At 58.2% G+C, this 14,692-nt stretch overlaps 1 protein-coding gene across 8 annotated transcripts in view; it reads left to right on the top strand.

Annotated features, from left to right (window-relative positions):
- Positions 1-2,925: 2,925 nt before the first annotated feature.
- Positions 2,926-14,692, top strand: part of LOC113954309 (myomegalin-like) — a 35,225-nt gene continuing 23,458 nt past the window's right edge. For 3 of the 8 annotated variants that reach the window (XM_027658473.1, XM_027658469.1, XM_027658468.1), the window contains exon 1: positions 13,095-14,476. In XM_027658473.1, coding sequence (XP_027514274.1) covers positions 13,328-14,476 — 1,149 coding nt within the window. In that variant the 5' untranslated portion in view covers positions 13,095-13,327. Of the gene's footprint in view, positions 3,165-4,310; positions 4,483-9,145; positions 9,202-9,390; positions 9,570-10,018; positions 10,130-10,556; positions 10,634-11,245; positions 11,370-11,443; positions 11,599-11,862; positions 11,981-13,093; positions 14,477-14,692 lie in introns of those variants that run through there. The other 5 variants (XM_027658476.1, XM_027658472.1, XM_027658475.1 and 2 more) reach the window with 4 other exon arrangements.

Genomic DNA, 14,692 nt, shown 5'->3' with positions numbered 1-14,692 from the left:
GGGTGTCCCCTTGCCCATGGGGCCAAACTTTCACAGGGCACTTGGACCAGACACACCCCAGGTCCTTCCCATGGGGAGCTAGGCCTTTCTTCCAGCACTTTCCATACAGCGGGAGTGGGCAGAACGGATGCGGTGCTCCCAAGCTGGGTCCTGAGGGGACTGAGCCCTTCCCCAGGCTCTTCATGCTGCAGGCAGCAGGTCTGGACCAAACTGCCCTGTGTGAGACCTGGGTGGCCCCAGAGGCTGTTAAACCCTGCAAAGCCCAAGAGATGGGCAGACAGGAGGTGGCCGGGATGGGATAACTGCCCTCACCATAGGCAGCACAGCCAAGGTGGGGGGGCCCAGTGCTATGTACACCCTGGAGACATGTAGGGCCTGGCACTACCCATACACAACACTACGGACACTGCAGCCACAGCCAGGGAACAACCGTGACGCCAGAGTGGGGAAAGTCCAGGGCAGCCAACACAGGGGGAGAGAGGTGGTCAAGGGCAGCGGCTGGTGAAATCTGCAGCACGGTCCCAAAACAGCCCCCAACACAGAGCAGTGTGAGCCGGCGGCCAGGACGGGACTCTCTCTCCACAGTCTTCCCTGCTGGGGGCACCCACACCGCGGGACTTGCTGTGGCTGGAACACGGCCCGCGGCCTCGCAGCCCTCGGCTCCGTTTTAACCATTAGGACCTTGCTCAGGGTGCCCGCCGACCCGGCATCCCGGTGCCCTGCTCCCCGTGCCGCCACTGTCTGGGCTTGCCCAGCGCCTCCGAGGCTCCTCTCCCACGCATTGCCTGTGCGAAGGCCACGCGTAGCCAAGCCACTGCTGCCGCTGGGATCGCATTTGCCGGCTTTTCCCGGGCTGTTGGTGCCCTCTCCTGGGTTGCATGTCCACAGGCACATCCCTACAGCACCCCAGCCCTTGCCGGGGGCCTGCTGGGGCACGGGGGGTGCTGGCGGCGTGGCGGTGCTGGCAGGCATGTCCCCCATGCCCTGCTCTCCAAGGGAGCCAGCTGGAGGGGACTCAAAGGCTGGAGGGGACCCAAAGCTGGCAGGGCCAGGAGGATGGGTGCCTGGGGGGACATGGGCTGTGGTGGCTGATGAGGCATGACCAGGCTGGAGTGTGGGGTTTGTGGGGGGATGGCACCCTTCTGCTGACCCCATTAGTACTAGGTGTAAAGAGTAAGAAATTCGGCAGAAAATAAACCCACCTGTGTTCCAGCTGGTCCTCAGAGATCAGAGGGGCTGGAGACAGCTGGGCTTAAGTTTTGAGTATAATCAATTTGGCACTATAGGTCGTGTTCAACAGGAACTTCCACAAGCACAGATTCACATATTATTCAGCATATTGTTCACATGTTAATTCAACACCATAGGTCTGGTTACATACCATAAGAGCCTTTGTGATCACAGATTCATAAGTACTGCAGTTTATTGAAGCAGCAGATATGGAATCAGCGTTGAAAAACTCATCAGTTGCAACAGACCTTTTACTGTAACAATAATGTTGTGTTAACCAGGGTAATGATAATAACAATTGTACGCAGAAACTTACTGAGAAGTTGGGAGGAGAGAGAGGAGAGTAGCCCATCGCTGTCTCCAAGGTATTTTTGGGTCTTCCTCCTAACCAGGTAAAATTTCCATTCTGCTTATATACAACCCAATCTTCTTGCCCTACTCCACTGTTATGCAGAGCAGGATCTAAGTTAAGAGTTGAGTAATACAGTCATACAAGTGGTAGCATGTACTTCACTAAGCTTGTCAGCATATGCAGGAAGTGTATTTTAATATTTAAATTACCCTTAATCAGAAAAAATACTTTTTTGGCCACGGTGTCCTTTACATTTCTGGTTGTATGACTTTGTTCTGTTCATCAGAGCCAATGCAGGACCATCCTGTCTCCACAGGACCTCCTCCTTCAGTCAGCTCATCCTTTCTTTGCATCACCTGTGCATCTATTCCATCCACACAGGTAACACAGAGGGTGCACAGTGTAGGCAATGGATAGTAACCCCTAGCCCTTGCCTGGGTCCTTGGTCATCATCCCACACCAGGGTCCTGGATGGGCTCTGCTTGGCAGAAGGTGGGAGGGCCATGGGGGACAGCTGGGGAAGGGGATATGGGGGTGCAGGACAGAAGGGAATGGGGCCAAGCAATGAGGGAGAGGGCAGGGGCAGAACTGGTATTGGAATGACAAGCAGGGAAATTAATTGGGGGGGGGGGTCAAAGGGGATTGAGGTTATTGGAGTTGGGAAGGGGAGTGGCAAAGGAGAGCAAAGGGAAGGGGTGGGGGAAATGAGGGATGTTATGGTGGGATGAGATGCAATGGTGGGTGTTCAAGGGGGTTTATGATGGTGGAGTCAAGGGGGATACAGGGATATAGAGATGTCCCAGTGGAGAACTAGGAAGTCATTAGAGAGCAAGTGAGGATGTTGTGGACCTGGAATGGTACACGGTGGGGAGGGTTTATGGGGGTCTGGGAGTGGCAAAGGGGATTTGGGGTGTCAGTTCTGGGATGGAGGCATCCAAGGAAGGGGATGACAAGGAGGACTGGGGGATAACTGGGGTGTCAGGATGGATGGTTGGGGGTGCCATGGGGGATCTTGGTTAATTAGGTGTCTTTTGGGTAGACTGTGAGGTTGGAAGAAGGATTGGGGTTTTGGAAATCATGGATTGTTTCTGGGGGACTGAAGTGTGAGGAAGGATTGGGGCTCAGTCCAGAGGGACTGGCCGGAGTGGAAGGTTGGGGCAGGGGCGGATGTCTCAGCCGGAACAGGATGGCTGGACTGGGGAACTAGGGAGACGAAGGGGGGATGGAGGGATCAGGGAGAGGGCGGAGGGAGGGAGAGAGAGGGGACGGAGCGAGGAAGGACATAAGGGGGGGCAGAGGGAAGGATAGAGGAAGGGAAGGAAGGATGCAGGGTCAGAGAGAGAGAGAGGAAAGGATGGATGAAGGATGGAAGCAGGGAGGTGGAGGAGGGGATTCAGCGGCGGGCGGAGCCGGCCGGTGCCGCAGAGCCGCCTCCCCGGCGCACGCTGGGGTGGCTCGGCGGTGCCTGCGGAGACCCGGCGGCTCGGCCCGGTGCCACCGGTGGCCGACCCGGCGCTGCCCGGCCCTGCCCGGCCCGGCGCGGCGGAGCCCGGCGGGGCAGGATGCGAGCCCCGCGGCGGAGGTGAGGAGCGTGTCCGTGCGTGCGGGTGTCATCCGCGGGTGCGCGTGTCCGTGGGTGATGCGGGTCGGGATGTCCGTGTGTCCCGGGCACGCGGGGGGGCTGCCTGTGCCTGGAACACCCGTGGGGGCTGCGTGTGCCCACGGCAGGGCTGCGGTGATGCCACGGCAGGTTGAGGCCCAGGTAACCCCCGGCAGCAGTGTCGCCGGGATGCGGCCAGGATGCGGGTGTGCTCCTTCGGGGATGTGCGGGGTGGGAACCCCCTATCCCAAGCCCCATTCCCTTGGACCGTGGGTGTCCCTGCCTGTTGCTGTGGTCCTGAGGGCTGGTGCTGGTGACAGGGCTTTGGGACCCCGGGCTGGTGGCTCACTGGGCCCTGCACTGGGCAAGCCCAGGAGCGCTGCTGGGCACCCCAGTTAGAGTTTGGGGGGAGCCACTGCTGTGCGTGAAAGGGACAGGGGTCCCTCTAGCACTGGTGGCACACTGGTGTTTGCTGCCCTGTGCCGTGGGGACCTGTGGGTCTCAGGGCAATGTGTGTGTGCAAGGTGAGAAAGCAGGAGCTGTAGGGTCCTGTGGGACCCTGGACTTGTGCCTGCACCAACACTGGGTTCTCCTCGGGCACTGGGCAGATGGGCTTTGCTGGGAGGTGGTGAGCCCAGCCTGGCCCTTAAGGAAGGGCTATGGTTCAGGGTGCCGGTGCAGGGAGCTTGGTTGCTCCATCTCCCCAGCCCCGCTTTCATCTTCCTTTCTATTCCCCGGCTCTGCCCATCCCCAATTCCACCCCGAGAGCCACTGGCCAGACCGTTTGTGCCGGCACCTAGCCAGGGCTGCTGGGCCTTGGGAGCTGTGCCGGCTGCCACGCCTGCGGTGCAGCGCCGGAGCCGGCCTCTCCAGGAGTGTGGATAACGCCGGCCCCCGGCTCCCCCCTTCCGTTTTGCTCAATGGAGACCTTGTTGCCATGCCCTGTGCGCAGGCGGTCGGTGGGTGGCCGTGCCGTGTGCTGTGCACGCACACCCGGGCAGCCACAGCGTTCGTGGCCGGCTGTCCCCCGCTCCATCCTCCCTCCCCGTGGCGGCACTCCGCCCCCACTGAGACATTTGTGCCAACGAGTCAGCAGCGAGCTGGGATGTGCTATGCTCGGCATCTGAGCTGCCACACTCACCCTGGCCTTGCCTGGCCTTTGCCACAGCCCTTCTGCCAGCCTAGAGCCACTGGCACCCACAGTGGCTGTGGCTGAGCACGGGGCTGGGGCCTGCCATCCATCCCTCCAGTCGTCCTTCTGTCCATCTGTCTGCCTGCGGGGTGATACAGTAGCTGGGAGGTGAGTTGCTGTTGGTGTGCTCAGTGGTGCCAGGCATTTTGGGGATGCTTTCCTGTGGGGCAGCACCCTCCCACAGCCCACGTACCATGGGGGGCTCTGGCTGCTATCTTTGCGTTCTCCCCTCTCCCTGCTGGCACCCTTGGGGTACCAGTGCCAGCAAGTGGTTGCAGTGGCCCTGGTGTGATGCCATGGAGATGCTGTGAGTCAGTGGGTGCTCTGAGTCATGGCCCCGTGGCACCCCTCGTGCCAGGGCTTGAAGGTCCGTGGGGGTGGGCAGTGCTGTCTGGTGAGTGGGAGGCCCTGGGGCTGTGCCTCCCTCGCTCTGCGCTGTGCCGGCGGCTCTGCTCCGTGCTCCGGGGTGGCATGGCCAGCATGAAAGGGCTCTTGTCCTCCTGCAGCCCCAGCAGCACTGTGGCGGCCTCCCCTTCACAGCAAACAAATTCCCAGTGTTGGGCACAGGGAGAGGGAGGGGGGAGCCCCCACTCAGCCCAGCCAGCCATGGCCATGGCAGAGCCTGGGGCTCCTGCTGGCCCAGCACCCCTGTGGCCACTCTTGCTATGTGGGCTGCTGGCAGGGCAGCCGGGCTGCGGGAAAGAGGGTGCTCTGCTTGTTCACCCCAGAGCCCATGTGGCACCAGGCTGGCCCCGCCTCAGGGTGGCCCTGAGGAGTAATATTTTGTTTCCCAGGCATAAGGTTATTTTTGGGTTGTTAGTACCATTGCCACGGTCCCAGTCTGAGCACAGGCTGGCCGGGTATCAGTCAGTTGGGTATTCCCCCAAATGTTCTCACTCTGTTCTTTCCTTATCTGTTCCTGTTGTGTTACTGCCCGCACCAGGGACAGCGAGCCCTTCTCAAGACTGGAATATCTCATTCCAGTGTCATTGAAAGAGTGGTAGCTAAAGTCTGGTGTTCTGTCTGGCTCTTCTGCCCTCTTTTGCCACAGATTACAATGGGAACCATGTTCACTGCACTCCCATTCTGTGGGCACAGATTGCCCAGAGAAGCTGTGGATGCCTCATCCCTGGAAGTGTTTATTGCCAGACTGGATGGGACTCTGAGCAACCTGGTCTAGTGGAAGGTGTTCCTGCTCATGGCAGGAGATTTGGAACTAGGTAGTCTTTAAAGTCCCTTCCAAACCAGGCCAATCTGGGATGATTCCATGATGATATCCTGGATATACTAATATATCCTTACCTTTGGTTGGACAGAGATTGTGGCTAAGACTTTTGCCAGGGCATTATGAGCAATAGTGGGAGAGTGTTTATATCAATAGGGCAACCTACTAAAAATATGCTGCACTTCCTTCCACGCGAAGGTGAATCAACCCTTGTTGTGTTCCCGGAGTGGAACCATAAAAACCATATCTTTTACATCTAGGGTTGCCATCCATGAGTGGGACGCTTCATGAATTTGAGTTACCAATGCATTGATATTTGGCACAGCAGTGGTTAAAGGCTCGGTATTGGCATTGATAATATATCTTCCCAAACTCTCAATGCATTGGTAATCAATAGTTAGTTGCCATCTCCAGTCCAGTTTTTGGACTAGCCAAATGGGTGAATTATATGGGGAGTGGGCTATGGAGATGACTTGTTGTCTTTCTATATCAGCTGTTACTTCAGAAGTTCCATCCATGTTGCAGAAAAATTTGTTATTGTGGTCTATTAGTAGCTTTTGCACCAGGGAGGGCAGGCACTGTGCAGAGGGAATGCTCTGTACTCTCTGGATTTCTTTTAGGGTGAGAGTTGAAGGGAAGGACCAAACACTGCTGTGCAGCAGCTGCCAGGTTTGCAACCCAAAATGTTTTCATTGTGATCTTTTACTGCAAAGTGAGGAGAGGACATGTTCTTATCGCCTGGGAGCCACAAATTAACCTTGGCAGTTTGGCACGTAGCACTTGCTCCATTTACTACAGTGATTTTGACTCCTTGTCCAGCTTCTCTGTCTCCTGCTGTGTTAATACTGGAATTTGTGTTCCTTTATCTATTAGAAATGTTATTAATAGTTGAGGAGGCCCACCTGGAATCAGGTGTGGGCCATTATTATGTATGCATTGATAGGATTCCACCTGCCAGATTTCAGTCCCACCTGCCTCATGGCCACAGTGCTTTTACAAATTCTCCACCTGAATCAAATTGAATGGGATTGTTTTTCGGGTATGGTTTCCCACTCTTCCCAAGGTTCAGCTGTTTTTTATGTTTCCATAATGCATCTCGCTTCATAGTCAGGGGGATTTGAAGGAGACAAAGAATCATCTTTCTCCAGTTTTCTGTCCTTGGGGTCACCCCATATGTTTTCATCCCATTCCTCAGGGGATACAATCAGTTTTCTAATCTGTATGATGTCAGGTGATTGCCAGCCTGCATAAGCATCATCTCTACCTTTTCTTCCAATTTTGGGGTTTTTTTCTCCTTTTCTTCCTCTAACTGTTTCTGCAGCTGCCTTTCCCTATTTTCAGCTGTGGCCAATAGCATTTTAACTTCCTCATTTTCTGATTTTGAAGCAGCATATTCTACATCTGCCATTTTTTGGGGGAGAGGGGACTCCTTGCTTTTCTTTTGCATGTAAGATTAGTGAGCCCCCAATACTGCACAAATAATTGCTTTATTCTTGTTTTTCCAACATTTTTGGGCCCATTCTGTTCCCTCTTAGGATGGTGCATGCTTGTGTTAACCCAGGTAATAATAATAGTATACAGAAAGAAGGCATCCATAACTTGGGACAAGGGAGAGGAGAGTAGCCTGTTGACTGTCTCTAAGATACTTTTGAGTCTCCTTTCTAACTGAGTGAAATTTTCACCTTCCTTATGTACAGTCCAGTCTTAGCCCTCTCCTCCTATGTTACATATAGCATGATCTAAGCAGATAGTTGGATAACAGTCATATATGTAGCAGCATGTACTTCATTAAGCTTATTAGCATTTGCAGTGGTGTTTTATTATTTAAATAATCCTTAATCAGGAAAAGTTTACTTTTTTTTTAGTTTCCTTCAAAGTTCCAGTCATACAGTTTTGTTCCATTCTGTGCAGTTTGTCAGAGCCAAAGCAGGACCTCCTCCTTTGGCCAAGTCATTCTTTCTTGATGTCAACTGCGCAGATTTCCATCCACAAAGCTAATGTGGAGGCTACAGAGTGTAGGCTGTAGATAGTAACCCTTAGCCCTTTCCTGGCTCCTTGGTCATTATCCCATGGCATCCCTGGGATTTGCACCTCTGTGGCTACAGTACTGTGTTTCCATGGGTATTAGGCCTTTGGGTATTATATCTCCTCGGGCATCAGGTGTTTGGCTGTCATCCATCCTTGATTGTTGTGTCCCTGGGTATTACACTTCTGGGTGTCATGCCTCCTTGGATGTTATGTGCCTTTTTGGTTATTTTGTCTCCAGGGTTATCACGTCTTGGGATATCTTCCATTGGGTACAGTGCTTCCTTGAGTGTTGTGGATCCTTGTGCATCTCAAGTCTGGGTATCATGGTTCCTGGGATTTTCATCTCTGGGTATCGTACCCCTGAGTATCTCTCCTCCTGGGGAGTCATGCCACCAGAGGTCGTGCCTCCTTGGGATGTTGTTCCTCTGGGTATCAGGTTTCCTCAGGCATCACACTTCTGGTTACTGAAATTTGGATGCCTCTAGGTATCAGGTCTCCTTAGGCATCATACTTATGGTTATTTTACCTTGGGGCTTCTGGGCACTGCACCTCTGGGTGCTGTGACTCCAGGTACCACACCTTTGGTACCCCAGGTGCTGTGCCTCTGGGTATCATGTTGGTTGTAGTGCCTGGCAGAGTGCAGGGCCATGCCTGACAAGGACTTGTGCGTTTAAAGCCATCATGCCTCAGTTTCCCTCCGTGACAGGTTGTTGTTGCAGGGGCCATGGCACCCCATGTCTATCTCCCCTGCTCCCTCCCAGGCTGGCAGTGCTGTGTTCCCTCCCACAGGGTGCTGGCGTGGTGTGCAAGGCTTGGGGGATGTGGTTCCAGGGCCCCTACCATGGCTTGTGCCACTGGAATGTGCTGGCTCTGCCTGGCTCTTGGGGCTCAGCCTCATGCATGAGGGCAGGGCACTGTGCCCACCCTGGTGCTGGGGCAATTGCCCACCTCCCTGCTCATGGGACCCCACCATGAGATGAGATTAGAAAATAAATACTCAGATTTCTCTAAAAGAAAAAAAACAACAGGTTTTTTTATTTGCTGGGGTTTTGTTTTTCTTCTTTCTTTTAAATCATGAAGTGACTCACACTTCTCAGCTGAAAATAAACCCGATTGCTTCTGCAGTGGGGAGCTGGTAAGCTGTGATAGCACAGAGGCACTGGGCCCCTCGGAGAGCAGCCAGGGCCAGCCCTGCCTCATGCACCCAGACCCCCTCTCAGAGGCCATGGGGGGCTGCTGCGGGGGCTCAGATGTCCCTGCCAGGGCTGCTAATGGAGTTAAAGTGCTGTTAAGGGGACACGGCCATCTGCACAGCCCCCAGGGCCTCGTGTCTTTGCACTTAGAGCTGCTGCCCCCCGGCGTGTCCCGGTGGGAACACACACATGCACCCCCACGTGTGTACGGACACCCGTGTGCCCTCCCTGGCCCCTCTGGCACAATGCTGGGTGGTACATGGGGGGTCCCAGAGGCAGGACCCCCAGTGCCGTGTGTCACACGGCCGTGTGCTCCTCTCCGCAGGGATCCCTGCAGCAGCGACGTGCCAGCCGTGCTCCCTGGAGCCAGCTGCATGGAGGGTAAGGCATCCCCAGAGTCTCCTGGTACCCTGCATGCCCTGTTCCCGTGCCCTGCCAAGGCGGATGAGCCAGTGGCTCTCTGGTCCCCGAGGCATCCCCGTGTCTCTCCTGGTGACATCCCGGAGGCAGGCAGTGTGTGGAGCAGCCACTGTGCTCATCTGAGCGCTGCTCGCCTTCACTCCCCCCCAGCTTCCCAAGACGAGTCATGGGCTGAAACTGACGAGGACCCTGTGCCAGCTGAGCCAGGGGGGTCCCGTGGCCCCCTGAATGCTCAGCCCCAGCCTGGTCCCTTGGTGCAAACGTGTCTCCTCCGGGATCTGGAGATGGGTCCCCTCGCCCAGACACAGACCCTGCGAGACTTTGAGCAGGTGAGACCGCGGGGTGCCAGGAACCTCCGTGACACTGCCAGGACCCTTCCAGCACTGTCGGGTGCTTGTAGGATACGTGCCGGATCCCCTGGGCACAGCAGTGGGGTGTGGAGCGCAGGAGGGGGACGCGGGGCAGGTGGTGGTGGCAGGGGGAGAGGGGGCTCAGCCCCCCCCGGGCGCCACGTTCCCCCTCACCGCCCTCCCGGCTGTGGCGCGTGGGGGCCTCCGGGGCTCGGGTTTCACCACTCGCTGTCCCCGCTCCAGCGATTCCTCAAATAGCTCTGGGAGGCGAAAAAAAAGAGGGAAGGGAGAGCAGCGGGGCCAGCGACGGGAGCTGCGGGCGGGCAGGGACCCTGGGCTGTGTCCCCGGCGGCGCCATGTGAGGGGTGCCGGGATGCCCGCCCCATGGAGCGCCGGCCATGGCTAACGGGTACCGCACGCTCTCCCAGCACCTCAACGACCTCAAGAAGGAGAATTTCAGCCTCAAACTGCGCATCTACTTTCTGGAGGAGCGCGTCCAGCAGAAGGGCGAGGACAGCCGGGACGATGTCTACCGGCGGGTGAGCGCCTGCGGGGGACAGGGATGAGGGGGTTTCCCTCCCAGTGCCCTCTCTTTTCCGGGAGGGAATAGGGTCAGCGGAGTGCAGCCGGGGGGAGGGCATCAGGCACTGGGGCTGGAGGAGCTGCTGTGTAGGAGTTTGCCCCTTTCTTCCTTTGACAGGAGTGGGGAAATAGTTGGGGAGGATATCCCCAGTCTGATGGGGTGCCCGGGGTGGGTGGCAGTGCCAGTCTGGGGGCAGACAGATGGTGTGGGTACACCCCATCCCAACACCAGCAGGGTAAAATACCACCCGTGCCAGGAGCACCCAAAGCCCTGCGGTGGAGTGGGGGTTTCCCGTGCCACTTCTGATGCATCCTCGTGGGTAGTGGGGCTGGGAGTTCAAGCAAGCATGGGGGCATCCTACGCACCTCCTTCCCTCTCTGTAGAACATTGAGCTGAAGGTGGAGGTGGAGAGCCTGAAGCGGGAGCTGCAGGAGAAACAAGCAGCCTTGGACAACACATGGTGAGTGGCGCTGGCCCACCCCCTCACCCTGGAGCAGACATGATGCCCGGGGGGGTCATCTACCTGCACCCTGCCTGCAGTGAGCAGTGAGGGGCCTGCAGTGGGGCTGGAGGGGTTTGCAATGGGGCTGGGCACCCGCAGGGCTCCTCTTACACCCTCCGTGCCAGCCAAAAATAAAAGACAGCACCTGTTTGGTGGGGGAGGGCAGCGACGTGCCCAGGGGCCATAGCATGGGTGTCTCACAGTGGGGCACCGATGGGTGGGGGCACAGGGGCACAGCAACCAGCCGGGGAGCCCCTGGTTCTGGGATTGTGTGAGGAGTGCTTTGATGAGTCAGAGTCTGAGTATGACCTGGTGCTGCCAGTAGAGCCGCGTCCCCAGAGCAGCAGTGCTGGGGGGTTACAGCACGTCCTTTACGGGGATCCTGCAGAAATAGCATCCACGGCATGGAGGGGACTGGGCTGGGCACACCTGGGGTGGTATAGATCGCCCAGCCCAGCTGGTTTGGGGTGGGGCCTTTTGCAAAGGGAGGCCATGCTGTGCCATACTGTGCCAAGCCGTGCCATGTCACATGAGATGCCATACCATACCATGCTGTGCCACGCTGTGCAGGGTGGCTGCAGAGAACCAGACGACCCGTAGCCAGGCCGCGCTCCGGCAGCAGTATGAGGAGCGTCAGCGGGAGTCAGAGCACGTCTATGAGCTCCTGGAGAACAAGATCCAGCTCCTGCAGGAGGTGAGTCCAGGGATGGTGGGAGCCTGGGAGGAGCTGGAGGCTGGTGCCTGGGTGCTCACCCTACTGCTGTGCAGGAGGCCAGGCTGGCACGGAGTGAGGCCGAGCAGGCCACGGCACTGGCCAGAGCTGAGGCGGAGAGATGCCGGGAGCTGACAGGGAAGCTGAAGGAAGCTGCAAGGACAAAGGAGGAGGACAGGAGTGATGATGGCTGCAACACCATGGCCCAAAGGTGGGTGCCCAAGATGTCCCCTCTGCTGCCAGCATGTGCTGGTGCTTGGGAACTACCAAGGGGCTTGTGCATGACTGAAGGGCTGCAGCAATCTGGTGTGGTGGAAAGGTCACCCCCAGGGGAGAGAGCTGGGCTGTGGGGAAGGGGGAGCATCCCTGAGGCTGCTCTGCTTTGCCCCAGAGACTGATCCCTGCCAGCTGTTCCCAGTGCCATCCCGGGGCCATCCCAGTCCCTGAGCATCCCCTGCCCTTCCCTCCCTCTCAGGAGGATCGAAGAACTGACCCAAGAGCTGGCTGCCAGCAACCAGCTTGTGGAAATGCTGTCAGCAGAGAAGAGGGACCTGCAGCAGCGCCTGGAGGAACCCCAGGTCATGGAGGAGCAGGTAGGTGGGCAAAGGTGGGGAGACCCCAGCCCAGCACCCCAGGGAGAAGCACACCTGCCCAGGGCTCGGCTGGCTGTTGTCATCCCTGTCCTCTTCTGGGGCTGTGGCCAGGGCTGTGCCACATCCAGCCTGGCAGCATTGGGTGATGCACAGCTGTGCCATGGAGCTGGAGCGAGCAGGGGATCCAGGAAGACACGGTGCATGCTTTCAGGGGAGAGGCTACCAGCCTGTGCAGTCCTTTTGTGGGTGTCGGTGCTGCCTATGCCTGTCTGCCATTTAAATCCTGGGTCTTAAAATACCCCCGACGGCCCGGCACCATGCCAGGCAGGATTCTGGGGCTGTGAGAGATCAGAGCAGTATGTTCCTGGCAGCCCCACAGCTCTGGCCGTGCCACATCTTGCTGGCACAGTGCTGTCCCCAGCAGCCAGGGGCCACCACATGGTGGTCCCACTGGGAACCCTGGTGTGTGCCCACCGGGTGGTGCTGTGCAGGTGCTGGTGGTGGCCTTGTGCTGTGGGGACATGCCCACCTGGCACTGCCTTCTGGGGCTAGGCACTGGCACTGGGGTGGGGATCTGACACTGGGACAAGCACCGTCACTGCCACTGGCATTGGGACGTGGCAAAGGCACTGGGGTGGGGACCTGGCACTGCGACAGGCACCGGTAGTGGAGCCAAGCGCTAGTAGGAAGCGGGAAGGGGAGGCTGGCACTGGGGCTGGGGGCTGGGCACTGGTCCTGACATTGTACCCCTGCGCTGTCGCAGTCGCTGTCGTTGTCGCTGTCACTGTCGCGATGCCGGCGCTGCCCGTGTGCCCGGGCGCGGCGCAGGCTACCACTGCGCATACGCAATACGGGCGTGGCGCCTACACATCCCGGTAGGCGCCGCGACTGCCGCGCATGCCCGGAGGGGCTGTCCTCCGCCGCCATCTTGAAACCTGATCCAGAAGCCGGGCGCCGCCGTGGCAGGAGCATCCTCCGGGCTGGGGGCGAGGGGCCGGGGGGCGGCGGGGCGGGGGCAGCCCGCGGTGAGGGGCAGCCCTGGGGACGGGGCCTGTGAGGAGAGAGGGGGCAGCATCGCGGGGTGGCGAGCTGTGAGGAGAGGGGGCAGCAGCGGGGGGACACCAGGAGGGGGGGCAGCCCAGGTGTGGCTGTGAAGATGTAAAGGAGGCGGTGTAGGGTGGGATGTTTCTGTAGCATCAGGAGTCCCGGCGTGTCACCCTACCCTACAAGGGGGGATCGGTGCCGTGAGACGTGCCGGTGGGCTCAGGGATTGAGATGCGCTGAGCTCGGGAAGGTCTGGTGGGAGTCCCCAGGAGCAGGTTCGGGTGGGGTCGGGAGGGAGGGAGGATGAAGGAGACCTGCCGGATCTGCGCGCGGGAGCTGTGCGGCAACCAGCGGCGATGGATCTTCCACACGGCGGCCAAGCTGAACCTCCAGGTGCTGCTCTCCCACGTCCTGGGCAGGGAGCTGTGCCGGGATGGCAGGTCCGAGTTCGCCTGCAGCAAGTGTGCCTTCATGCTGGACCGCATCTACAGGTTCGACACGGTCATCGCCCGCATCGAAGCGCTCTCCATCGAGCGCCTGCAGAAGCTGCTGCTGGAGAAGGACCGCCTCAAGTTCTGCATCGCCAGCATGTACCGCAGGAACAACGACGAATCCAGCGCGGAAGACAGGGCTGGGGATGGGACTGTGGACCTTTCTAGCCTGCCTGATGCACGGTATGCTGCCCTGCTGCAGGAGGACTTCGCTTATTCTGGGTTTGAGTACTGGACGGATCAGGAGGAGCACAGCCTGGAGCTGCACAGCTGCCACGGCTCGGAGGGAGCCGGGAGCCGCCCGCGGCGCTGCCGGGGCTGTGCCGCCCTGCGGGTGGCCGATGCCGACTATGAAGCCATTTGCAAAGTGCCCCGAAAGGTGGCCAGGAGCATCTCTTGCGGGCTGTCCAGCCGGTGGTCGGCCAGCATGGGCAACGAGGAGTCGTCCGTGTGTGATGCGGCCGAGTCCACCAGCTCCAGAGTGGCTGTGGATGGGGAGAGCATGGAGGAAGGCACACCTGCATCCTCTGTTGAGTCCCTGGACACCACCGTGGAGGCGAGCCCTCCACAGCAGAAGGAGGAAGATGCAGATAAGGGGGTGAAAGGGAATGGGAAATGTGATGATTTCTCAGATGACCGCATGACCCCAAACTCTTCACTGAGTGGGAACAGGCTGGAGTTGGCCCTCAATTTGATCAAGACTTTGGACTACAAACCCCTTCAGAGCCCCCGAGGCAGCCGGCTACCTATTCCTGTGAAGTCCAGCTTGCCCCACCCCAAGCTCAGCCGTGACTTGGCAGATGGCAGTGCTTCTGCTGGCTTAGCCTGTGCTGGTTCTGCCGTCCTGAACACAGAGAGAAAATCGTTTTCCAGAGCTCCTTTGGGTCTCTCCCTGGAGATTTCTGAACTGCAGGAGCTGTGGGATGACCTCTGTGAGGATTATATGCCGCTGAGGGTACAGGTAGAGGTCATGGTGCCGCCCTTCCATTGAGCAGCGTCCTCGTGGTCCGACGCTGAGCCCACTGGGGATTCTTCTGTGCTGAGATAATACAGATAGCCACGTGTCGCTGAAACAGGGCTAAGAATAGGCAGCTCGGTCCTTTTTAGGTGTGCTGCTTCTCTGTCGTTCTCCTGTCGCCTGTTTCCTCCCTGTGTTCTGGGAAATTAACCTCCCTCC

This window comes from Corapipo altera, unplaced genomic scaffold (genome assembly GCF_003945725.1).
Source record: "Corapipo altera isolate COAL_440 unplaced genomic scaffold, ASM394572v1 79, whole genome shotgun sequence".
In the NCBI taxonomy this organism is placed as follows: Eukaryota; Metazoa; Chordata; class Aves; order Passeriformes; family Pipridae; genus Corapipo; species Corapipo altera.
This window is presented reverse-complemented; position numbering and strand designations above follow the sequence as displayed.